Below are 25,499 nucleotides of genomic sequence, written 5' to 3' on the forward strand. Positions count from 1 at the left end.
TGTCTGTCTGTCTGTTACTTGTTCACGCCTAAACCACTGAACCGATTTATCTGTTTGGTTTGGAGATATTTTTCATCCCGAAAAAATATACAGTTCCTGAGCGATAAACTAATTTTAGGCATAAATTTCGGGAACAAATTTTATCTCAACAGGATTTAAGCCGACTACCCTCAATCGAATTGTTAAGCCAACAGGCCTCTTTCAAGGCTTATCACTTTAAACCGCAAGTGTCAGGTCTCCCTAGGGCCCCGTCAAGGTTGTCATAACTTGACTGAGGTAACTAACTTTTATTTACCCAACCCCTGGAGGGGTATCCGTGGTGAGAGATAAGTTATCGTCAAAATTAATTTAATTTTAAGGGTGCTGTTTAATATACGAGCTAAGTTTTAAGATTTGAAAATTCTTTCCTCTAATTCTAAAAGCTCTGTAAAACTTCTTACGGCTGCACTTAGAGAGATTAATTCATTCCTATTCGCCTTATTAGAAAAACAGTAAGATTTTAGATATTATAGATAGTATAGTCTTGTTTTATTCTTATGTTAATTTAATAGTCTTAAATATGTCAAGTGTTAGCGTTGTTGACATCCATAAATTACTTCTTAACTTAAGCTCACTAATGACTTCAACAAACTCCATGAAACAATATTTGCCAAACTCACCATTAAATTGAAATAAGTATTGCGGTTGTTAAAACTGATGTACTACTACAATCTACTATTATCAAAAACAAGAATTTACTCAACACGGTGTTATTAAATACTCAAGTTAAGCATTTAATTAAGTAGGCAACATTTCCTGCAGGTAGCTGGCACGATGCCAGCAGTGTTGCCAGTGGCTATCGACAGTGATTGCAACTTGACAACAATAGTCGTTTCTACTTGAAGGTTTAAATATAAGTACTAAAGGTTGAATGTTGTACACTGTCTTACCGATTATGATGAAACCAAGCTTCTTGGTTTATGATTTTGGCAGTTTAGTAAGTGAATATATCCTTCATTATAATTTCAGAGTAAACAACGGCATTATTGTTGCCAATTTCCAATCAAAATCAAAACGGTTGATGCCATCTTTTCACATTTCCTTAATTATTATTTCTAGATATATTCGGAGTTTGATAAAAACATTTGACCAAAACTCCAACATATCAATTCAATTAGGCACAAGGCACATACACCCACTTCCGACTCGAATATGTCTGACAACGACAATGCCGTGCGCACTTCCGACTTCCAATTTCGAACGAGCACCTAAATTTCCATTCCGCCTTTATTTTCTTTTAATTCGCTGCTATTGCCGTTATATTCTTTGAAATATTTTTTGAAGGTACGCTCATGTCGTTTTAATTGGTGATTCTGAGTAACGACTTTTAGGGTAGAAAGCTGTGTCCACAGACCACAGATATTTGGACTTAACGTCCAATTTTATGAAAGGAATTACGACTTTATTGCATTAAAGCTAAGTTACTTTTAAATTGACAATAATAGTAATTTGGACTCCAAAACTGGGTCAAACTTAAAAAAGCAAAGAATCAAACGTATATTTCTTCTTACTCTTTTTAGATTTTGATTTTGATATTTGTGTTGATTCAGCAGCATTATATCAGCTCAATATAATATTACTATCAAATTTCTGATTTTCAACTTTAAGCAAAACGAACGTCTTAATTTTAAATATGGCGGACATACCTGGCATAATCGAGACGGTTTTCAGCGCGCGCAGCACCCGAAACGTCCGCAAACCGGCCAGGTTGCCCACCTCCATGCCTATGGTTGCGTAGCCCGACGTTATCACCACGAAGTCCAGCCAGTTCCACGGGTTCCGCAGGTACGTATACTTGTTTAATATGAAGCCTTTCGCGATGCACTTTATTATCATCTCCGCCGTGTAGATCGCCAGGAAAATGTATCTGGAAAGAGTTTACAAATCAGTCTGTAATTAAAGGGAGGATAGAGAACCTAAGCAGAGGCTTATCCAACACATTTTCTTTGCGACATCAAATTAATCTTGAACCAACTTCTTAAAAAGAGGCAACAGACCCTACACCTGGCTAAATTTTCGTTGGTACAATCGAGGCATTTCATAGTTGAAAAGCCATGAATCGAATGTAATGCATAATTTTTTTATTGCTGCAGCATTTATTTTTAAAATTAGTGAGTCCCAGAATCCAGAAACAGTAATAATATTTAAAAATAATTATAGATTTAAACAAAATGACGAGATGTATCTTAGATTTAATAAGGATAGAATGTTCAAATCACATTCTATCTGATAGCGTGGGTATCTTCTAATGAAAAGCGGACTGTATATGACGTGTATATTATGATATTTCTATATAAGTTAATAAGCAATTGGTAACGACTAGCTGTCGAGTCGGCCCGATGAAGAGAGGTAGCTGCGCCCGCGCAGCGTGAGGTGAAAGGGGTCCGCGAGCCGCGCCCCGGGCGCCCCGCCAGGGCCCGCTAAGGCCGCGAACACAGTCGCACTGTTGTTTGCGCTAAGGGCGCGAACACTATCCTTATTAAATCTAAGGGCCCTAGCACAAGGCGATTGCTCCCTGCTGTCGCCCGAGCCCTGACAGTCACGTCTTTGTATCGCTACAGTAGTGATACGAACGCGCGTTGGTAGTGCGTTAGCAACGCTACAGAAGCGCGTTGCAAATGCGTGTGACGAGCGTTCGTAGCGATGCATCGTTTTTAGCAAACGCGCGGTTGCATCGCTACAAAAAGTCGCCATGTGCTAGGGTCTCAAGTATTATATAGTTTCAGACTTGTGAAACTTTACCTGCATTACACTACTATTAGTCATTCTGTGTACATAATTCTTAAGAACTTCAGCATATTTCTGTCTAGTATTTCGTGAGCAGATTATTAAATATTCACACGTTCTTGCGAGTACAGCTCATAATATAACGTACTATAAAAGTGTTCTTAATTCAAATTGTTTCTTTTTAATAACGTTAAGAGTATTTCGCTTCTAGCACAATCTTCTAGTCTGTATCTTTTTGGAGTTGAAAAGAGGTAGAGATTTTTTTTGTTTATTATTATAACTGCGAAGTGTATGTACGTACGTCTTCACGCTTAAACTACTGAACCGATTTGGATTTAAATTTGATATGGAGAGCCTTTTTGACAAAAGAGAGAGTTCCGACAATAAATTATAATTTATAACATACAATAGAATTCATCTCGGTTAAATGAATCCGCGACATAAATTAATATCTCGACCGGTAGGAATAGCAGACACAATAGATTTTCAATTGTTATGCGACAGCCGGGTGTTAAATTACTAGCAACATCTAGTTTCAATGTAAAATAACAATGTTAAAATTTTGATTATAAATACCTTGTTTATGCTTTGGCCTTATGCTCACGAAAACGACGTGCTTGCATGCTACGTAACGTCAGATTAATGATATGAAGCAGCCTAATTACAGGTTCAATCAATTAAGAATGATTTAATTTTACGGGAGTTTGAACTTCGATATCTAAGGTGGGATTTCACCAAATACACATAAAACTTAGTTTTATAAAACTTAGTTCCCATTGAACGCGTTCATGCTGCCACGTAAATCTCGTTTTGTTTCGATTGGATTTCACAAACTTCTTTTGATCGCGATTATTAAATCTAAGTTTACCTGACGTCACGCGATTATTTTACATGTTTTCATCATTTTAAAGCCTTTTCACGTTAATTTAACTACAAAATAGCAAGAAACAATACATAAACTAACAAACGTATGTGTCAAAACTGCCATCTTGACATTTATTTTGTCTATGTTTTTCGTTCCGCCATGACAGGGCTTGAACGGGTTTTATGACGTTAAGAGGAATTCACACCGCCGTTTTCCCTCCTCCTCCTTCCTCCCTGGATAATGCCGGTAGAGTTATGATTTTATTCCAGAATATCTATTTCCACTATTAGCATGTCCCTATGTTTTATTTTTTTTCATAATTTTATTATTTAATAAGATAAGAACGTCCAAAAACCCAAAAAAATGGCCAGATTTTCCTCTGTGTTCAAACACCCAGAAAATAAAACTGGCTAGAATATACAAAAAAAATAAAACATTGGAACACAGCTCAAACCTTGCTTTAATTCTTAATGAAAAAAGTACTTAAATCGGTTAAGTTTTGGAGAAGGAATCAGCGGACAACGAATCGAAGATTTTCTGTTCTTTTATTAGAACTTTTGTCGTGTTGTCTCTATCGCGCTCTGCGGTGGGAGACTTGAGATTGGTGAGACAGCAATACATTTTCAAATACCTATTTTCAATTTCTCTCGCCCCTGGTGTAACCTCTTAAACTTCGGACTTTGGTCGTTCAGAAGATAAAACTCGGATTTGCTGTGAACGCGTTCAGTTTATGCTGGTGAAATGCATTTCGATGTTATAATCGCGTTTATACGTTTTGAAACGGTTCAGAGTGCTTTGAACGCGTTCCATTTCTTTGGTGAAATCGCCCCTTAGGTAAGGTTCGGCGTTAGTTTTCGTATGGGTTCGAAGATATTAATAAAATACGAATCACTTTATTTTGTAAACGTTCGAAAAGTAAAGTAAATTGTTGGCTCATTTTCAAACCCTCCCGATAAGCATAAAAAATCATCGAATTCGGCCCAGCCGTTTCGGATGACTTTGGCGACAAATATCCACGACGGGGACACGATAATTTTGTGTACTAGAGAGGTGTTGCCTGCAACTTTACTCCTGCAGAAAATGTACCACGCGAATACCTAAAATATTTCGTATTTCGTATTTTTTTATATTTACATTTACTTACTTTTGTTTTATCCAGTTAGTTATCAAAAATCTTGATTGTTTGTATTGGGTCGTATTTCCTTCTTTTTATTTTAAATGTAGGTACTTTGTGTATTGTTCAAATTTTTATTGAATAAACGTTTATTTATTTATTTATTTATTTACTACAATAATTTAAACAGCTAATAATCATTGACTTGTTACTAGCGTAGCGTACATATAAATCAACGCTCACAATACTACAAAACTCGAAGTTAAATACTAACAGATTGAAACATCGCTTTCTTTAGCTAAAATACCTCACCACAACAACGGATACCATTTCTTCAAACTTTAACTGGCGTGAAATGTTTGTTAATTAACCTCAATAGGCAATAAATTCGACTGTCTGTTGGAATTGAAGACATGAGTTGAGGAAGTTGGTAACTAGCAATTTGAAAATTGACATTTTTTTGCATAAATGAAGGCTTTTGACCCGGGAAAATTATTTGAAATAAAAAAAAAAACCGGCCAAATGCATGTCGGGCCACGCGCAATTTAGGGTTCCGACTTCCGCGGTAGTACCGCTACTTTTTGATAATTTTTGTAACATTTATAACGTGTTTTACACTACTAATAACATCATTACATTCAAAGGAATTTGAACGAAAAGTTCATTATACTTCGCCGAATACAGTTTTTTAGTTGATCGACTATTACTAAAAAACTTATGAAGTCTTCTTAGCCGTGATAGTTTTCCTTTCAAATTCAGCATATTTTCTACTCCCGTGAACTTTTTCACTTTAAAATTTCATATTTTCACAAATGGATCCCTAAATCGAAAAATGATGTATGAATACTTTTTAAAAACGTAATATTTTTTAAAAACCTATCCAACGACACCCCACACGATGGGGTGTGCGCGAAAAAAAATCATCCCCATGCCCCCAGGCATCTATAATATGTGCATTCATGCCGAATCACAGCTCCGTAGGTTCTATAGTCTCTGAGCAAAACCGCGGACAGACAGACGGACGGACAGACCGAAACTATAAGGGTTTGTTGACTACGGAACCCTAAAAATGTGGATTATAAGTATAACCAGATATATAAGCCCGATAATGAAGTAGGCAGTAGGTTTGTTAAAATTATAAAGGAAAATGAGTTAGGGCAACTAACATTTTTAACATAGCAGCTTATGTTAAAAATGTTAGTTACCCACTTCATTCACTCACGTCTTCAATTTAATTGGAACTATTGTCACTTTTTCATCAGTCTCAGTGGATCGGGAGACAATTTTACACTTCATCGTTCCGTCTGCTCCAATTTGAGAGCATAAAAGAGCTTCGTGGCTCTTTGAATTTTCATACTTTATTGATCATGACAAATCAAAAGGAACAAATAATACCTAATGATTTATTTCGGTATCGGAATCCCGTGAGACTAGCGTAAACACGGTAAGTTTTTTAGGGTTCCGTACCCAAGAGGTAAAAACGGGACCCTGTTACTGAGACCTCGATGTCTGTCCGTCTGTCTGTAACTCAAGAACTGTTATAGCTAGACTTCTGAATTTTTTTCACAGACTGTATTTCAGGTGCCGCTATAACAACAAATACTAAAAACAAAATAATGAATTCAAGTTTTCACAAAATCCTCAATTATATTATGAATATTTTAATATTGAATAATAAAATGAAAATAAAATAAATAATTAAGGGGGCTCCCATACAAAAAACACAATTTTTCCCTATTTACGCTCTAACGGTACGAAACCCATCGTGTGCGAGTCCGACACGCACTTGACTGATTTTTGATTCACGCGCGAACGCGCCGTCTTGCACTTGTATCGTACGTGTGGAATTCGTTCAGTTCGGAGAAAAAATAACGTGTGAGGCAGTTCTAATGATACCATGCTTTCGGAATACGGAAAACTAATAATACTATGCATTCGGAATACGGAAAACGAATTCGGAAATCGCATACGAAAAACTATTTATAGGTATGCGGCAAGCCTAAAGGTCCGCTGTCTTTGTTTGTCAATTGACGTTTCCAAAGTGCCAGAAAGATACTACCTTCTATATGTATTTTTTTTTTAAATTTGCGTAGTCAGGTTATTATAGTTTTTAAGTTTTGATTATTGTTTGGTAGTTAACCTTTAGTAATTAGATACACACAGATTATTCTTATTCTTAAACTAGCGACCCTCGCACGGGTATAAAATATATATCCACTGAAAAAATGATTGAAGGACGTGGTCTACTTCTTATCTGTGCCAAATAATATAAAAATTGCTCCAGTAGCTCGCGAGATAAGCCCTTTCAAATAATTTCTCCCGTTTTTCCCCACATTCTCCTATTAGTCTTAGCGTGACCAAATATAGCCTATATCCTTCCTCAATAAATGGGCTATCTAACACTGAAAGAATCATCAAAGTCCGTTGCGTAGTTTTAAAGATTAAAGGGAACAAAGGGACATGAGGGAAAAAAGCGACTTTGTTTTATAATATGTATAGAAGATATACCAATTACATCCGGAAAACTTACGAAATTTTGTACATTATTAGATTAACCATTATTAACATAACAACCTTCTTGCGTTTTTTTAGTTCATGATATGATGGTATTTACATACCAAATTTTAAATTTAAAGTCGTCTACAAATCACATTAACTACAGAAGCGGACATCTTAAAACGTTCCACGTGAAAAATATTATTTCATTTCTCAAATTTAAAGCGATTCGGTCCGGAGCCGGTAAATGTAAAATGTCGGCCATTAAGTATGCATTTTAACTGAGTTTGCTGTTTTGTTTGACTTACGGAACGTACATTTGAACTTTACACGTAAAATAATGTTTTACAGCTTAGTTTAGTATGTATTACCAGAGAAAATAACTCAAAGGCAGATCGTAAACCATAAAGTTAATATACCTAGCGGAATAGAGCAACAATCTCGAGCTGTCAAACGAAACCGAAATTGGTTTCATCTGTGTGTAAAAATATTATGCGTACGTATACACTTACACAAGCATGATTGAACATGATTTCTATGAGATTAAATTGTCAACGTGCGGTGCCGACTGGACGTCAAAAAAGAGTGCTGCTGTCATGTATCATACGTCTCTTTTTACCACGCAGTATTACTGATAGTGACATCTCTCTTGCTCAGGCCTTTATTTCTCCATTCCGCTAGGTATATTAACTTTATGTCCTGAACCTACTTTATTTGGTCAGGAATTATGTCATGATAATGTTACGGTACATGGTATACGGACACGTGGTGCGCAAGTACATACTCGAACCTTCTAAAAAGGTCCAATGTTTGTTTACGTGTTTACCCTTTATTTGTTAGCGTGTTTGAATTTAGACCTTATGACTGAGTCCATAAGGTCTAAATTAAATTCAACTTACTGCACTTATCGCAAGGACGGCAGTTTTATTGTGGCACATTCCCGAGCCTACTAGAAATTTCCCACGGTTGTTTACTTGTTTACGTGAAATCGGGAAATTTCTGGAATTCGTCTCGCCATATAAAAAGAGCCACAGGCAGACCCGGCAAGTCAGTTTGGTTCGAGCGATCATCAAGGCGATTTCGGAGTGAACACAAGTGATCAATAGTGAGTGAACCAGTGAAACCTGCGACTTGGCTACGACCTAGGACAGTGATAGTGCTTAGTGATTGGACCTAGTGATTAGTGTTTGGACTTAGTGCTAAGTGTTGTGACCTAGTGTTTAGTGCAGTGTTAATAAAGTCTTCAAGAGAGTCACCAGGTCTTTCTCTCCAAATCCTCGAACCCTAGCACGTAACAACTGGTGTCAGAAGTGCGATTTGGAGATGCCATTGACTCCGAGAGAGGACTTCAAAGGGAGTGTCAGGACAAGGGCGCAGCGAGCTGCTGCCATTGACTCCGAGAGAGGAGTTGCGGAGGCCACACCCACTGGGGACCAAGCTCCGCCCACTGAGGGACAGGCCCCACCCACTGGCCCCGCCCACATGGCTCCGCCCACTGGCCACGCCCACCAGGCTCCGCCCATTTTGGCTGAAGCCACGCCCGCTGGCTCCGCCCACCGGGACACGCCCACTGACCACGCCCACCAGGCTCCGCCCACTTTGGGTAACGCCCCTCCCACAGGCCACGCCCCCCAGGCTCCGCCCACTTTAGGCGTGGCCACGCCCACTGGCTCCGCCTACCAGGCCACGCCCACTCTGGCCCCGCCCACTCAGGCCACGCCCACTGGCCCAGCCCACCGAGACACGACCACTGGCTCTACCCACCTTGACTCGCCCGTAGCTTCTGCAGCCCCTCAAATGGCTCTTCAATTGGAAAGCATAATTGAGTTGATTCAGGCTTTGCAAGAGGCACAAGACCGCAAGCTCGGTGCTTTGCAAGAGGCACAAGACCGTAAGCTCAGCGCGTTGCAAGAGTCACAAGAGTCACATGATCGCAAGCTCGGCGCTTTGCAAGAGTTACAAGAACGCAAGCTCGGCGCTTTGCAAGAGTTACAAGAACGCAAGCTCGGCGCGTTGCAAGAGTCACAAGAACGCAAGCTCGGTGCTGAAATCAGAGCGATTCGAGAATCACAAGAGCAACAAAAATACCTCCAAGAAAAAGCGCTTGGAGCTATAAAGGATGTCAGTGACACGGTGGTTAAGCTTCGAAAAGATGTCGACGTAATGGACGAACGAGTTACGGGGTTAGGAGTGGATATGGAAAATGTGAAAACTGGCCTCACAGAACTACAGAGGTGGAAAGTGCGCGTGGAAACCACAGGAATCGCGACGTCTAGTGGAACTTCCGTAGTGGTACAAGGACCAAGAGTTAAAGTGCCACCATACGACGGTACTACTTCTTGGAACGCTTATCGTCAGCAATTCCAGACGGTTGCTTCTGCCAACGGATGGAATGATGAACAATGCCTGACCGCTCTCACAGTTGCGCTCAGAGGGCAAGCTTTGTCGGTCCTAGAAGCCCATACAGGAAATGGGTTTAAAGACCTGATGGAGGCACTTGAATCCAGATACGGGGAGCGACACCTGGAGCACGTGTTCCGTGCCCAACTGCGTGACAGAGTCCAACGCCCAGGAGAAGGACTACAACAATGGGCGTTGGAAATTGAAAAACTCGTCAAGAAGGCACACCCAGGAGCTGACGCCAAGATGGTCGACACGAATATTGTGCAAGCATTTGTCGACGGAATCAGGGACCTGGAGGTCAGAGCTGCAGTGAGGCTACGTCACCACACCTCGCTTAAGGAAGCATTGGCGCATGCTTTAGAGGTCGAGGCTGTTCGGCGTGACATACGGCAGACATATAAGATCCGCGAGGTCTCTGAGGAAGTCAAGGAGGTTAAGGCTCCTACGAAGAGAAGTTCTGGAGCCATGTGCTACAAGTGCGGCGAGAGGGGCCATCTTCAGCTTAACTGCCCGCAGAAAGAGACCCAAATGGCAAGGATGAAAATGCTCGAGGAACGTCTGGAACAAATGGAGGAGCTGCAAAAGCAAGGGGCCTCGTTCCCTGCCCGGGATCAGGGAAACGAATAAAAGCCAGGACTAAGGGGCGAGTGCTGGCTGACACGGAGGAAGCCCCGATAACTGTTATCTCCCAAGCATGCAGCGGGAACAGTCTTGTGATTCAGGGGACTATTAACAGGACGGATTGCAAAATGACTCTAGATACAGGAGCCTCTAGAACGATAGTGAACCCAAATCTGGTAAAAGCCGCGAGAAGACACAAGAGGAGAATTAACTGTCGGCTGCTTACTGCCTCCGGTCAGCCAATACCCGTCCTGGGAGAAATGTCAGTTACGATTAATGTAGGGGGATCCTCATACCCTCATGACGTTATCGTGGCTGAGATTATGGATGATTGCATCTTGGGTTTGGATTTCATGAAGAAGCACAACTGCAGAATTAATGTCGCCGACGGAGTGTTCAAGTGTGGCGAAGAAGAAATTTTCATCCTTGGAGGCGCCTGCGGGAAAGTTGAATGTGTAAAGAAAGTCATAATACCTGGACGTGCGGAAGCTCGGGTGCTGGTGAAACTACCGCCAGCTGGAAAGAAGAAGTCAAACAGATGCGTGTTAATCGAAGACACACCTACCAAGACATCAGCGCATAAATTGATGACGGCAAGAACCCTTGTTAGTGGAAGCAGTAACGCTGTGGTCAGAGTTTTGAATCTTGGTGATCGCGAGTTCTGCTTGAACAAAGGTGATGTCATTGGAAAGTGCGAGGAAGTTGTCTGGATGAGAAAGTGTAATTCGATCACAGGCTCAGACTCAGCAAACACCAGCAACTATGGAATAGTGACTGAGCTACTCGATGACTGCAAGAGTAATCTGACTTATTCGCAGGGCATGAAAGCTAAGAAGTTTTTACAACGCCACGCGAATATCTTCTCCAGTCAGGAAGGCGACCTTGGAAGAACGTCGATGGTTCAGCACAGGATAGATACCGGAAGCGAGAACCCAATTCGTCAACGAGCAAGACGGATACCCATTGCAAAGGAAAAAGAAGTTGAAGGCCTTTTGGAGGACATGAGAAGGCATAAGATCATTGAACCGTCTGCAAGTCCGTGGTGCTCACCGGTTGTATTAGTGAAGAAGAAAGATGGCAGTACAAGATTTTGTGTGGACTACAGACGTCTCAATGATGTCACCAAGAAGGACAGTTATCCATTACCTCGAATTGACGACACTCTGGATACCTTGAGTGGCATGAAATGGTTCTCGACCCTGGACCTGAAATCTGGATACTGGCAGGTGGAAATTGATCCAAAAGACAAAGAGAAGACAGCTTTCTCCACCGGTAAAGGTTTATGGCAGTTTAACGTCATGCCCTTTGGATTGTGCAACGCACCTGCCACATTTGAGCGACTCATGGAGTGGGTACTGGCAGGCTTAGTTGGAGAGGCTTGCTTAGTCTACTTGGACGACGTCATCATTGTTGGCCGCGACTTCGAAGACCATTTGCGAAACTTAGAACGAGTTTTCGCCAAAATAGAGGGAGCCAAATTAAAGTTGAATCCGAAAAAGTGTCGTTTATTCAGGAGTAAGGTGAACTATCTCGGCCATGTTATCTCCAGTGATGGAATTCAGACGGACCCGGAGAAACTAGAAGCAGTCCAAAATTGGCCAACCCCTAAGAACAAAACCGAAGTGCGGGCATTTCTCGGCCTATGCTCCTACTACAGGCGTTTTGTTAAGGGATTCTCAGAGATAGCCAAGCCATTACATCGACTGACAGAAGATAAACGACAGTTTATTTGGGACGAGACTTCCGAAGATTCTTTTCAGAAACTAAAGAAACATCTGTGTGAAACACCAATCCTGGGGTATCCACAACCTGAAGGTCAGTTTATAGTCGACACGGACGCAAGCAACACGGCCATTGGAGGGGTGTTATCTCAAAAACAGGGTGAAAGAGAAGTTGTAATTGCATATTTCAGCAAATCTTTATCTAAGCCAGAGAGAAACTACTGTGTGACAAGAAGAGAACTCTTGGCTGTCGTAAAGACGCTACAACATTTCAGCAAGTATCTCATCGGCAGACACTTTTTACTGCGAACTGATCACGCAGCCTTGAAGTGGCTACTACAATTCAAGAACCCAGAAGGCCAAGTAGCTCGATGGATTGAACAACTCCAGGAGTATGACTTCAAGACGGAACACCGCAGCGGAAAGGCACATGGGAATGCCGACGCACTTTCGCGAAGGCCGTGTTCGGAAGACTGCAAACATTGTGTTAAGCAGGAATCTAATGAAGTAACATTAAAGTTAACGAAAACAAGTCCTTTGGGCCCATGGGAGAATGATGCTATGAGGGAGGCTCAAGAAACAGATGACGACCTTCGGCATATCATCACATGGAAGAAACGGGGTGATGAAAAACCAATCTGGAGTGAGGTTGCACCCACTGGCGCTGTCACTAAGGCGTACTGGGCGCAATGGGACAGTCTGATACTTCAAAACGGAATACTCTACCGGAAATGGGAGAAGACCAACGGCAGAGAGTTCCATCTTCAGATAGTTGTCCCAAGTACGAGAGTACCGGATGTTCTCCGTGAAATGCATGATGGCGTATCAGGAGGTCATCTAGGAGTAAAGAGGACGTTAACAAAAGTGCGAGAACGATTCTACTGGTTGCATTGTCGAGACGATGTACAGGATTGGTGCCGCAAATGTACTACTTGCGCTGCAGTGAAGGGACCACAGACAAGGAGCCGTGGGAGCCTGCGCTTGTATAACGTTGGCGCACCATGGGAACGAATCGCAGTTGACGTAGCTGGGCCATTTCCTGTAACGGAATCAGGAAACAAGTATTTTATGGTTGTCATGGATTACTTCACCAAATGGCCCGAAGTGTTCGCCATACCAAACCAGGAAGCTACAACAGTTGCTTCTAAGCTAGTCGAAGAAGTAATATCTCGCTTTGGTGTGCCTCTAGAAATCCATTCCGATCAGGGCAGGAATTTCGAATCGCAGGTCTTCCAGGAAGTGTGCAGAATTTTGGGAATGCATAAGACGAGGACCACCGCGTACCATCCACAGTCTGATGGAATGGTTGAGAGATTTAACCAGACCCTTGAGAGGCATTTGGCGAAATTGGTAGATGACAAACAAAAGGACTGGGACAAGTATATACCACTCTTCCTTCTGTCGTACCGTACCGCCGAGCATGAGAGCATAAAAGCTACCCCGGCGTATGTCAATTACGGTAGAGAACTACGAGTACCAGTAGACCTTTTGACAGAAGGATCACCGGAAGAACCAAAGACCGTACCAGATTATGTCTGCGATTTAAGGGAAAAGATGCGCTATATACACGCCATGGTTCGGGAAAATGGGTTACAGTCAAGTGAGAACATGAAGACCAGATACGACCGGAAATCGAATACAAGCGGCTTCGAAGAAGGGTCACTGGTGTGGCTGCATAACCCAACTCGCCGAAAAGGCAAATCTCCAAAGTTGCAGACCAAGTGGGACGGCCCATACAAAGTGGTTACCCGATTGAATGATGTGACTTACAGGATTCAAAAGCAACCAAGAGGGACATTCAAAGTGGTACACATAGACCGTCTGGCGCGATACCATGGCAGTAACAATGATGCTCGGGACGAGCATCTCTAAGAGGGGAGTAGTGTTACGGTACATGGTATACGGACACGTGGTGCGCAAGTACATACTCGAACCTTCTAAAAAGGTCCAATGTTTGTTTACGTGTTTACCCTTTATTTGTTAGCGTGTTTGAATTTAGACCTTATGACTGAGTCCATAAGGTCTAAATTAAATTCAACTTACTGCACTTATCGCAAGGACGGCAGTTTTATTGTGGCACATTCCCGAGCCTACTAGAAATTTCCCACGGTTGTTTACTTGTTTACGTGAAATCGGGAAATTTCTGGAATTCGTCTCGCCATATAAAAAGAGCCACAGGCAGACCCGGCAAGTCAGTTTGGTTCGAGCGATCATCAAGGCGATTTCGGAGTGAACACAAGTGATCAATAGTGAGTGAACCAGTGAAACCTGCGACTTGGCTACGACCTAGGACAGTGATAGTGCTTAGTGATTGGACCTAGTGATTAGTGTTTGGACTTAGTGCTAAGTGTTGTGACCTAGTGTTTAGTGCAGTGTTAATAAAGTCTTCAAGAGAGTCACCAGGTCTTTCTCTCCAAATCCTCGAACCCTAGCACGTAACAATAATGTTAATCCTGGCATGTCATTTAGCTTTTAATGTTTTCTCTAAACGCAAAAAGATACCTAAGCTTAATAGCTAATGTATCACTTTCTTGATAAGAATTATTAGCGTCTAAACACACTAAGCCGAAAATACGCGGCTGAAGTTCGGCATCATTACGCCTGCAATTTATTTTAAATTACCGATGACACACCATGCCGAAATTACGTCGCGTTATATTGTATGCGTAGCGCATTGTAGGCGTTCATGCCGAACTTCGACCGCGTATTTTCAGCCTAGTGTGTTTAGACCATAAAGTGTATCACTTTCTTGATAAGTATTATTAGCGTCTAAACACACTAAGCCGAAAATACGCGGCTGAAGTTCGGCATCATTACGCCTGCAATTTATTTTAAATTACCGATGACACACCATGCCGAAATTACGTCGCGTTATATTGTATGCGTAGCGCATTGTAGGCGTTCATGCCGAACTTCGACCGCGTATTTTCGGCCTAGTGTGTTTAGACCATAAAGTTAATATACCTAGCGGAATAGAGAAACAAAGGCCTGAGCAAGAGAGATGTCACTATCAGTAACACTGCGTGGTAAAAAGAGACGTGTGATACATGACAGCAGCACTCTTTTATTGATGTCCAGTCGGCACGTGCCGCACGTTGACTATTTAATCTCATAGAATTCATGTTCAATCATGCTTGTGTAAGTGTAAACGTACACATATTTTTCACACATATGAAAACCAATTTTGGTTTCGTTTGACAGCTCGAGATTGTTGCTCTACTCCGCTAGGTATATTAACTTTATGGTTTGGACACTTATTCTCTGAACCTCCTACCATCTTGCCTAAATCATAATAATATTTGTCAGGGTTGCCATACACAAGCGATTTCGCCTAACAAGCGCGCTTTACGGCGGGTAAGTTGTTTGTATATCGATCTCGTTAGCACCACCTGAAGCTCCCGGCTTTTGGGGAAAATTACACATTACCCTCGTTAGGGGAAATAAATTATAATGATTTCGCAAAATATTGCCTTTGCTGCTTTGATTACAATTAGCAGGATTCACTTGTTGCTTGTACCATGTAGGTGTACGTAATTCCGAATACTTATTTTTCTTTGTATCAATATCAGTTAAAAAAATGTATTAACAAAGACTAATAATTTTAAATTAATACGTTTTTTTAAATAAGTAAAAGTTTCATGTTAAGAAAAAAAGCTGTAGAGCAAAGACATTAATATTGTGCAAAAGATTTTCGTTAAAAAGGACTTACACCAAAGGTATCTAGTGCCTCGGACTCAATTAAAAAAGTTATAATAAGATTAAAAAGATTGTAAAGTACGCCGTAGAGGCGGGAGTCGTGCCTCTAAATTATTGGCTTATAAATTAAATAATCAATATCACCAAGACAACGTGCTGCCCAAATATTAGGCCGGCCGCACTGAAAACGCCGGTCGTAAAGAACCGGGATTTTCGACCTCTGTGGCTCAGTGGAGATGTAAAGACGTCCGGGGTTGTGGGTTCGAATTCCACTGAAGGAGTGAATTAATGTTTCTCGGTCGGGTTTCTGCTTAATTAGAATATCAAGATGTAAAATATTCTAATGGAGATTTGAATGAGCCCTTATAAAATAGGGTATATAACAAGTGTAGTATGGACCAGACAGTTGTGAGTTATTGGACATTCGGACAGTCCAGTGTCCCTAAAATTGGACAGCCTAAGCCATATTTTAAACTTGGAACTGTGATAAATTTTTGCGGACACACAGAAATTAAATCAGTGCAAAAGGAACGTCCATTTATGTGATCACTTTTTTAACGTAAATTATTATTATTATTATCAGCCTACAGTGTCCCACTGCTGGGCAAAGGCCTCCCCTCTCTCTTTCCAAAGTTCACGATCCTGGCTAACAACATCACAGGATCGTGAACTTTAACGGAAATATAATGTTTAAATGTTTCCGCCACTTTGTAAAATTTGCCAGCAAATTGGCCATCTAGGCTGCTCAATTAATCGTCACAGTCGAGTAAAATTTCACTGGTTTTTCGTTCTTTTATTACACGTACGTAAAACGTAAAACTTACACTACTTATTCTGTGTCCAAGAAATGCCGTTCAGTATACATAGGGAAGAGTAAGTAAATAACTTCTACCTCTGTATATGTAAGACTAGGACACAAAAATAGTTACAACAACTTACCGATGCCACGAGAACGAATAGGCATCTGCGACATTTATGAACGATCTCGCAACGAATTCATTGGCTATTTTCAATAGATGGCTGCAATTTAATATTATAGTGGGCACTTTACTTAGTTATAAGGATTATTGTCAGCTCTAGCTATCTGTTTAAACCCTCATCCCACCAAAAACATTTCATCTAAAATGTCGCCGAGACGATCGCCTAAGGTTTGCTCTTTGACAAAGATATCAGATCTCATGTAGAGCCAAGCTTCTGAATTTACAAGGGCTAACTCTACCTACCCTAACTTCAACTAATTCTACATATCAGTAAATGATTAATAATAATAATGAATAATATCCCAGATTAACAATAGGCGTTGGGTTAGCCGGCTTATTTAAATATATTGCCGAACACATGTCATATTATTGTTCCTTTATCAGAATTATAGCTAGGTCTAGTTAGTATAAATCAAAAAGCTACCGTCAACGTCGGAAGCTGACTTCCGTTTCCTGCCACTGATCGATAGACCTGTTGCGATAACACCCACCTGTCCGTGCCGTTATTCAATTTTCATAATAAGGCCGTTTGTTCACCGTCACCATCACCAAGTCACCGGCAAAAATGGAACGAATTTGATTACTATGAGAGAAAGAGAGAGAGAGAGAAGAGAGAGAGAGAGAGAGAGACAGAGAGACAGAGAAACACGCGCACGCCTCACGGCTTACAATGTTTAGCAAAAAGTGTCGTTACAAATTTTGGTCTTAATTTTTTCCGTCTAACCACCTTTCGCAACGCGCGATAACGAACTTCTTTCTGAAATGCCTGTGCTATCTAGGCTGCAGGTTTCATTTTCTACCGACATTGGTCTAGCGTCCGCTGCTTTGCAGTGGCTAAGAGCAAAATGAAACCTATAGCTTAGGTCCTAGGTCATAAAACCGGCATCTTATTGGATTTTTGCCGGTGACGTGTCGGTGAGGGAGGCAGTGGACTAACGATCTAACGCTCTAATTCCCCATTTCACCTTCGTTACGACCCATAAAAAACATCAAAATGAATAAAAGTTTAGTATTGTTTCTGCTGTCTTGTTTATAACGCCGCAGTAAAGCTTGGTAAGTTATGAAATTGAAATATTTTTCGACGGACAAACCACGTTTACGTTTTGTTTCAATAAGAATTATTTTCTCCAAGTCTACTCAGAGTTCAGACTTTATAAAAATCGGAAAGTTTCTGGGGTCTCCTCAATACAAAAGACAGTTCAATACTTGAACATTATTTGCTCTTATTAAGAAAACATATAAGAGTTTAGATATGAAACATTTTATATCAAATTTCATATGAAATAAAAGTTATTTCACCTAGAACAGTGCTTATTTATGTTCGGTTGACAAGTTGTCAGGAATTATAGCAGTTGGGCGTTCAGCCAACAAACTTTCAGAATATTAGCGAATCGCCACTGCACCAAAACTTAAAGTAAACAAGTTGAAAGCTCAGGTGATTTCGTAATTTGATTCATTGGTTAAGTAGTTACGCTAACGACCGCACTCAGGGACATTATGATTAAACTTCAATTAAATGAAGTGTTAATTGATTTTTTTATTGTTAATTCATCTCCGTTGAGTGCGTTAGTAGTCTTAATTTTTAATCATGTTGATGTTTTCAATTGTTAGTAATAGTTAGTTTAAAAACAAGCGCTTTGGCTACATTTTCATTGTAAACAATCGGTACGATTTTTAACGAAAAGTGAATTAATTAAAAAATAATTATAGTACGAGAGCCCTAAAACAAATTGTTCTGATTACTATCAAGCTGATTTTTTGTATGTATCTTCAATTTGATAAGAAGAACAACATTTTTATCTGCGAAAATTTTTGAAAGTGGGTAGCTAACAGAAATAGAAAGGATTTCATACTTTGACTTGATGGTCCTAAAATATGGATTGTTCTATTTGTAGAACAATGTTACTTTAAAATTTTATAACTATTAACCAATCAATATACAAAAATCAGCTCGTTAGGGTTCCGTTATAGGGTTCTGTAATCAACAAAACTTGGTTGTTCTAGGGCTCCCGTATTTTTCTACTAACCTATAAAGCTACGCGCTCTAGACACTATAAAAAACTTAAAAGACAGGCAGATAGACGGACAGACTGACTGATAAAGTAATCTTAGAAAAATTTATACGAAACTTAAGAAAGAGTTTATAGCGTACACTATTGCCCGCGGCTTCGCACGCGTTAAGAAGTATTATTATATACAAACTTAACTTATAAAACTATTTGAACTCCTTGGGGTTGGAATTTATCAAAATCCTTTCTTAGCATGTGCCTACGTCATAACATCTACCTGCATGCCAAATTTCAACCAGATCCAGATCCAGATCACTGTGTCAATCTGTCCCTTTTTTTATATAAATATATACCTAGATGTGTATGTTAGTTTTAAGGTATTTATTATATAATTAATATGTATTTTATAATTTAAGGTATTTGTTATATGGGCCTCTGATGCCTGAAATAAATGATTTGATTTTATTTCCTAACAGCCTAAATATTCTTTGTAACGCTAATAGGTTATTAGATATTCACAAAAATATTCGTTTATTATTGATAACACCTTTTCATCTCCCGACCCTTCTCCGATGCCGACCCTAATTACCATAATCTACCTTCATTATAATATAATCTCTCAGATTTCATCCTTCGTCTTACAATATCGAAATTCGGCAAAAGCTCCTTAGAGTAGTAAGTGGAAAAACCTAGCTATTAATGATGGTATGAAATATACGTGGAAGAGCCATGCTTCGGCAGGAATGGGCCGGCTCGACCGGATAAATACCACGTTCTCACAGAAAACCGGTGTCAAACAGCGCTTGCGCTGTGTTTCGCCGAGTGAGTGAGTTTACCGGAGGCCCAATCCCCTACCCTAATCCCTTCCCTCCCCTATTCCCTTCCCTTCCCATCCCTACCCTCCCCTATTACCCTATTCCCCCTTAAAAGGCCGGCAACGCACCTGCAGCTCTTTTGATGCTGCGAGTGTCCATGGGCGACGGAAGTTGCTTTTCATCAGGTGACCCGTTTGCTCGTTTGCTCCCTTATTTCATAAAAAAAAAACGCGAAGACTTAGATATGGTAAAATAATTATGTAGATTTATATTAAGTATTCATTTCGCTATGTTCAACCTTCAACAGTTTAAAATTGAGATAAAAAGTAGCTTATGTATTATCTAGTATATCTAGAGCCTCAACTACCACTACGCCAAATTTATTTAAAATCCGTTAATTTTTTTTGTGTCAAGAATGTGTTGGAGGTGAGACTGATTGATAACTATGAGGGAGGCCTTTGCCCAGTAGTGGGATATAGTATAGAGTATACACTATAGGCACTTAAAAAAGAAATAACAAATAAACATACTTTTACATTTCAGCCAATACATAATATGAATAATGTGATTGAAGATATTTTGTCAGTACGTTTAATTATTATTATTAGGGCCTGTTTAACCACTTTCTGATAAAGTGCCTAATAGGCTATTCACAACTTTTTTGACAGATTCTCGATACTTGATCTGTCAAGTTAATTGGTGGATAGCCTTATCAGGAAGTGGTGAAACACACTTTCTGATAAAGTGCCTAATAGGCTATTCACAACTTTTTTGACAGATTCTCCATACTTGATCTGTCAAGTTAATTGGTGGACAGCCTCATCAGGAAGTGGTGAAATAGGCCCTTAATATTTTATATTAGCATCGTATAGTTTTTAATTCTCCAGCAATTTTTTCTTCCAAAACTCCATACAAACAACTGGCGGGTAAATACGAAGCACTATATAAAGACAACAAATGATTCTTTCCACAAAACAAATGAAATGAGGTCTATTCTGAAACCAGAAGTTTTGAAAGTCTCAACTTAATGAAGCTTGAGCTGTAAAATGTTAATTTGCCTGTTTATCTGCCACTTAGCTTAGAATTCTTGCCAATTCATAGGAAGTATGTAAAAGTAACATTAACTTTTAGTATCTTACCGTAACAAGGAGATTTTTTATTAAATAATTAACCCTAGAGGAAAAGATTTTCCTTAATGCAGTAATTTTCTTAACTTACTATTTTTAGACCTCAATTAAGAAGATTAAGTCAGTAGTTTACACTTTAGAAAGCAATGACTCATAAATTACTAGCTGTTTCGGCAAACGTTTCTTTGCCATATAAAGTATTTCGCCCGTATTATTTTATTGAAGTGACTAAATAAGTATGTCACCATGGCAACGTCGATCGCTATCCTGTCGCACAAACAATGGTCGCCGTCAGTCTCGAGTTGTAATAATTTACTATTATTTATTCAACAAAATTATGCACTTATCAATATAAAAAGTACCAGGTAGCCGATTCTTAGACCCAGTGAATATGCATATAAAATTTGGTTAAAATCAGTAAAGCCGTTTCGGAGGAGTACGCGGCCTAACATTGTGATTTGTGACACGAGAACTTTATATATGTATAAGAAGAAGATAATTCTTCAAGATAACGTTGAATAACCAAAATTTATGTATATATAAAAACTATGAGCCCACTATGCAAATATTAATCTCAAAAGAAAGGTACATTATACAGATCTTCCCAGGCTACGATACTTTATTTTCACATCCATACTATACTTAATATTAAAATTTATGCGACGGTGTGTCTGGCTGTCTATTACTTGCTAACCGCCTAAGCCGCTGAACTGATTTGGCTAAAATTTAGCACGAAGATACTTTGACTCCCGGGATAGGACATAGGATACTTTTCATCCCGAAAAACGTACGGTTCCCGCGCGATTAACGGATTTTGGCGCAACGGAGTTGCGGGCGTCATCTAGTCATTTATAAAACTCTGATCAAAACGAACACACATAAACTGCCATTAACTATATTGCCATTAGCAAAACAGTTTTTTTTGTAGAAGTTTTTTTTTTAATGAAATAAGGGGGCCAACGAGCATACGGGTCACCTGATGGAAAGCAACTTCCGTCGCCCATGTACACTCGCAGCATCAGAAGAGCTGCATGTGCGTTGCCGGCCTTTTAAGAGGGAATAGGGGAGGGTAGGGAAGGGAAGGGAATAGGGGAGGGTAGGAAAGGGAATAGGGTAGGGGATTGGGCCTCCGGTAAACTCACTCCCTCAGCGAAACATAGCGCAAGCGCTGTTTCACGCCGGTTTTCTGTGAGAACGTGGTATTTATCCGCTCGAGGCGGCCCATTCGTGTCGAAGCATGGCTCTCCCACGTATGAAAATACTTTTTACGTTACGGGAAAAGCGTAGGCATTTCACAAAGCCATTAAAATAGCCTGTAAGTAAGACACTAACTAAAGTACCGCTTTAACGGTGAAATCAACGGCAAACAAGTGAGTTAACAGTAACGGCTAGCTGTCAATCCCATCGTTAGCTACTGAAGCGTCAATTATCTGCTAAGGTAGAGGAAACTAAACTTTATAACTGTGGAGTAAAGAAGAGATTAGTTTGTAGATTACGGTGTACTACAAGGAACCGAAATAAAACCTTATCTGTATCGAGTACTTGTAGTTTTATATTATACTAGCTTTTCCGGTGAACTTCGTGTTACTTTAAAACCTTCCCTGGACTTCTACGAATATTTTAAGACTAAAATCAGCCCAATCCGTTCAGCCGTTTTCGACTTTTAGCGCGACTAACACATTTGAAAATCCATTTTTATATATAAGAAGATAAGAAGATATAGATTATAGATTCCCAGGATGCTAAGGAAATTGTTTATAAGTTCTGTTTTTGTGTAGTCTTTGGTACAAAACTAAAAAAAAGCTGCAAATATGTACTTAAAAGTTAAAACTATGTAGCCATGACATCGGTAGGTAGGTAATCTCACGGCACCGTACATTTTGCCAAGACTAACACTAACCTACAACCTTCGCCTCAACTTTATTACTTACGAGCTTTCGCCCGCGGCTTCGCTCGCGTTAAGAAGTATTATTATATACAAACTTTCATCCCCTATTTTAACCCCTTGGGGATAGAATTGATGAAAATCCTTTCTTAGCGGATGTCTACGTCATAACAGCTACCTGCATGCCAAATTTCAGCCCGATCGGTCCAGTGGTTTAGGCTGTGCGTTGATAGATCACCATGTCAGTCAGTCACCTTTGAGTTTTATATATATAGACTAGATGTCCCGCGCGGCTTCGCCCGCGTAAATTAGGAATTTTACGGAAACCGTACATTTTCCCATAAAAATAGCTCTTATGTCTCTACTCCCTTCACTTGGTCTACTCTATATCTGTGCCAAATATTGCCATAAAAATTGCTCCAGTAGTTCGTAATTTCTAATATTTCCCCCGTTTTTCCCACATTTTCCTGAGTTTCTTCGGTCGTATTAGTCTTAGCCTATAGTCTTAGTTCTTACTCGATAAATGAGCTATCTAACACTGAAATAAGTTTTTAAATCGGATCTGTAGTTCCTCCGATTCCGTTCAAGTAAACATACTCTTCAGGTTTATAATATTAGGTAGGTATAGATTTTTTTAAATTATCGCTTGACAAACTCGAGTCTCGATCTAAAAGACTATGAAAAGTACTTACCAATAACATGGTATAATATGGTAGTGATGATGATGACGATGTTGATGATGAATGTAATTTGCATAGAAGCATATGCTTTCCGTTCTTAAAACAACGCCGAAACTCCCAAACTTGTATCTATAAAGAATCAGGAGTTCTCTCAGCACCTTCCGAACCACGGTATACCAGGTATACCTCGGTTCAAAATCTTACTTGTTGGTAGCATATGCTTAGAATACTTCTCACGAAACCGAAGTCACCACATATTTCCCTATAATTTTTGAGGAGTTCCCTCGTTTACTTATGGATCCTTCATCAGATCACCACTTTTGTGAATATAATACCGAATTGGGATGATACCCTATATTTATGATGATACCCAAAAGAAAAATTTTGAAAATCGGTTAACAAACGACGGAGTAATCGTTGAACATAAGAAAACGAACATAACACCTCCCCCATTTTGAAAGTCGGTTAAAATTGTAGCCTATGTGTTATTATGATGTTTAAGCTATATTATTGTAAAGTTTCATTAAAATCCGTTCAGTACTTTTTGCGTGAAAGAGTAACAAACATCCATACATCTACATATACATCCATGCATCTATACATCTGTGGGATAATGCGTGGCGACGCTAAAGGAAGATCTTCCGACCGAGCGAGGTGTTATGCTCGGTCAGGCCGAAGCCCACGTGATACATTTCAGCTGTCGTATATATACCGACGCGCTCAGAAAACTTCCATAGCGCGATGCAGGAATATTAGGCGATTTGTGGGTACCGCCACACATCCAAAATTTTTCTCACCTTTTAAACCTTCCCTAGACCTCCACGAATAATTCAAGACCAAGATAAGATAAATCCGTTCAGCCGTTCTCGAGTTTTAGCGAGACTAACGAACAGCCTTCTCTTCTTATCTCAGACAGCCCAATAATATCCCATTTCACTTTGAGCAGTGCGTTTTTTAATTCCAACATTTGATAATTTCACTTATACAAGTATACGCACCCACAGAGCAAAGCACCGATATAGAATTAAATAACTTCTACCACGATGTCACTAGAGCATGTCAAAAAGCGAGCAAAAATATAATTATACTTGGAGACTTCAACGCAAAAGTGGGTATCCAAAAACATACATTATGTAAATTTATAGGTCCTTATGGCTCGGGACTAGCAAACGAAAGAGGTGATAGACTTAAATTATTTGCAATGGAAGAGGATCTTACAATCATAAACACAAAGTTCAAGAAGAAGGCAAATCAAAGATGGACGTGGCTATCTCCCGATGGCTGTACTAAAAATGAAATAGATTACATACTATCAAACATGAATTTTACCAACATAGAAGTTTTAAGAAACATATCCTACCCATCGGACCACAGACTTTTAAGAGGCACTCTTGAACTAAAAGAAAAAAAGAAGAGTAGAAAATATTTTTCCAGACAAATATCTAAACTAATCACAGACGAAGAAAAGTCTAATTACCAGCAGCTACTCAAACAAAAACTAAGTAGAGATACAAATATGAACATGCCTACTTCCCAGCTCTACAATGTCCTTGAACATTCAATTATAGCCAGCCTTAATGAATGCAAGAGCACAAAATTAAACGAAAACTTTGATATTTCAGCTGAAACTAAGCAACTTATTCGAAGAAGACAACATCTGAGAATTTTAAATAACAAAACAAGCAAAGAAAAACTAGAATTAAAATTTTTGTACAAAAACATAACATTAAAAATACAGGACGAGTATGACCAATTCAAATTAAAAAAATACGAGGAATGCATAGAAAAAACACGGGGGATTAAAAGATGTCAGAAATCGCTTAACAATAACAAACAATGGATACCAAAATTAAAAGACCCTGAAAAATACACTGGAAATAGAGAGGAGCTTATTTCTATTGCGACCAACTTCTACAAAAAATTATACAAGAGTAGACAAAAGGAGAGTACAGAAGCAAACTTGACCGACAAAGACTCAAACACGGTAAACAAGTTTACAGCCAATGAAATACAGCTGGCTATTAAACGCCTAAAGAACCACAAGAGCCCAGGTTCAGACTCTATTTCCAATGAGTCCCTAAAAGTAGGTGTAGAGGTACTGGCTGATATAATAACACATATATTTAACAATATCCTTAAAGAAAAAGTTGTCCCAATACAATGGACATTGTCAGATATAGTACTACTCTACAAAAAAGGAGACCCTGCGAACATAACAAACTACAGACCAATTAGTTTGATGTCTTCTCTGTATAAGCTGTTCTCTCAATGTATCCTGGCAAGAATTGGACCAAAAATCGATAGCAAACAGCCAGTAGAGC

At 39.7% G+C, this 25,499-nt stretch overlaps 1 protein-coding gene across 3 annotated transcripts in view; it reads right to left on the reverse strand.

The window, feature by feature from the left end:
- Positions 1-25,499, reverse strand: part of LOC121736991 (sodium channel protein 60E) — a 213,502-nt gene that overhangs the window by 43,427 nt on the left and 144,576 nt on the right. For all 3 annotated transcript variants that reach the window (XM_042128490.1, XM_042128491.1, XM_042128492.1), the window contains exon 4: positions 1,686-1,906. In XM_042128490.1, the coding sequence (XP_041984424.1) occupies positions 1,686-1,906 (221 nt within the window). The remainder of the gene's footprint in view (positions 1-1,685; positions 1,907-25,499) is intronic.

The sequence above is a fragment of the Aricia agestis genome, chromosome 20 (assembly GCF_905147365.1).
Source record: "Aricia agestis chromosome 20, ilAriAges1.1, whole genome shotgun sequence".
Classification (NCBI taxonomy): domain Eukaryota; kingdom Metazoa; phylum Arthropoda; class Insecta; order Lepidoptera; family Lycaenidae; genus Aricia; species Aricia agestis.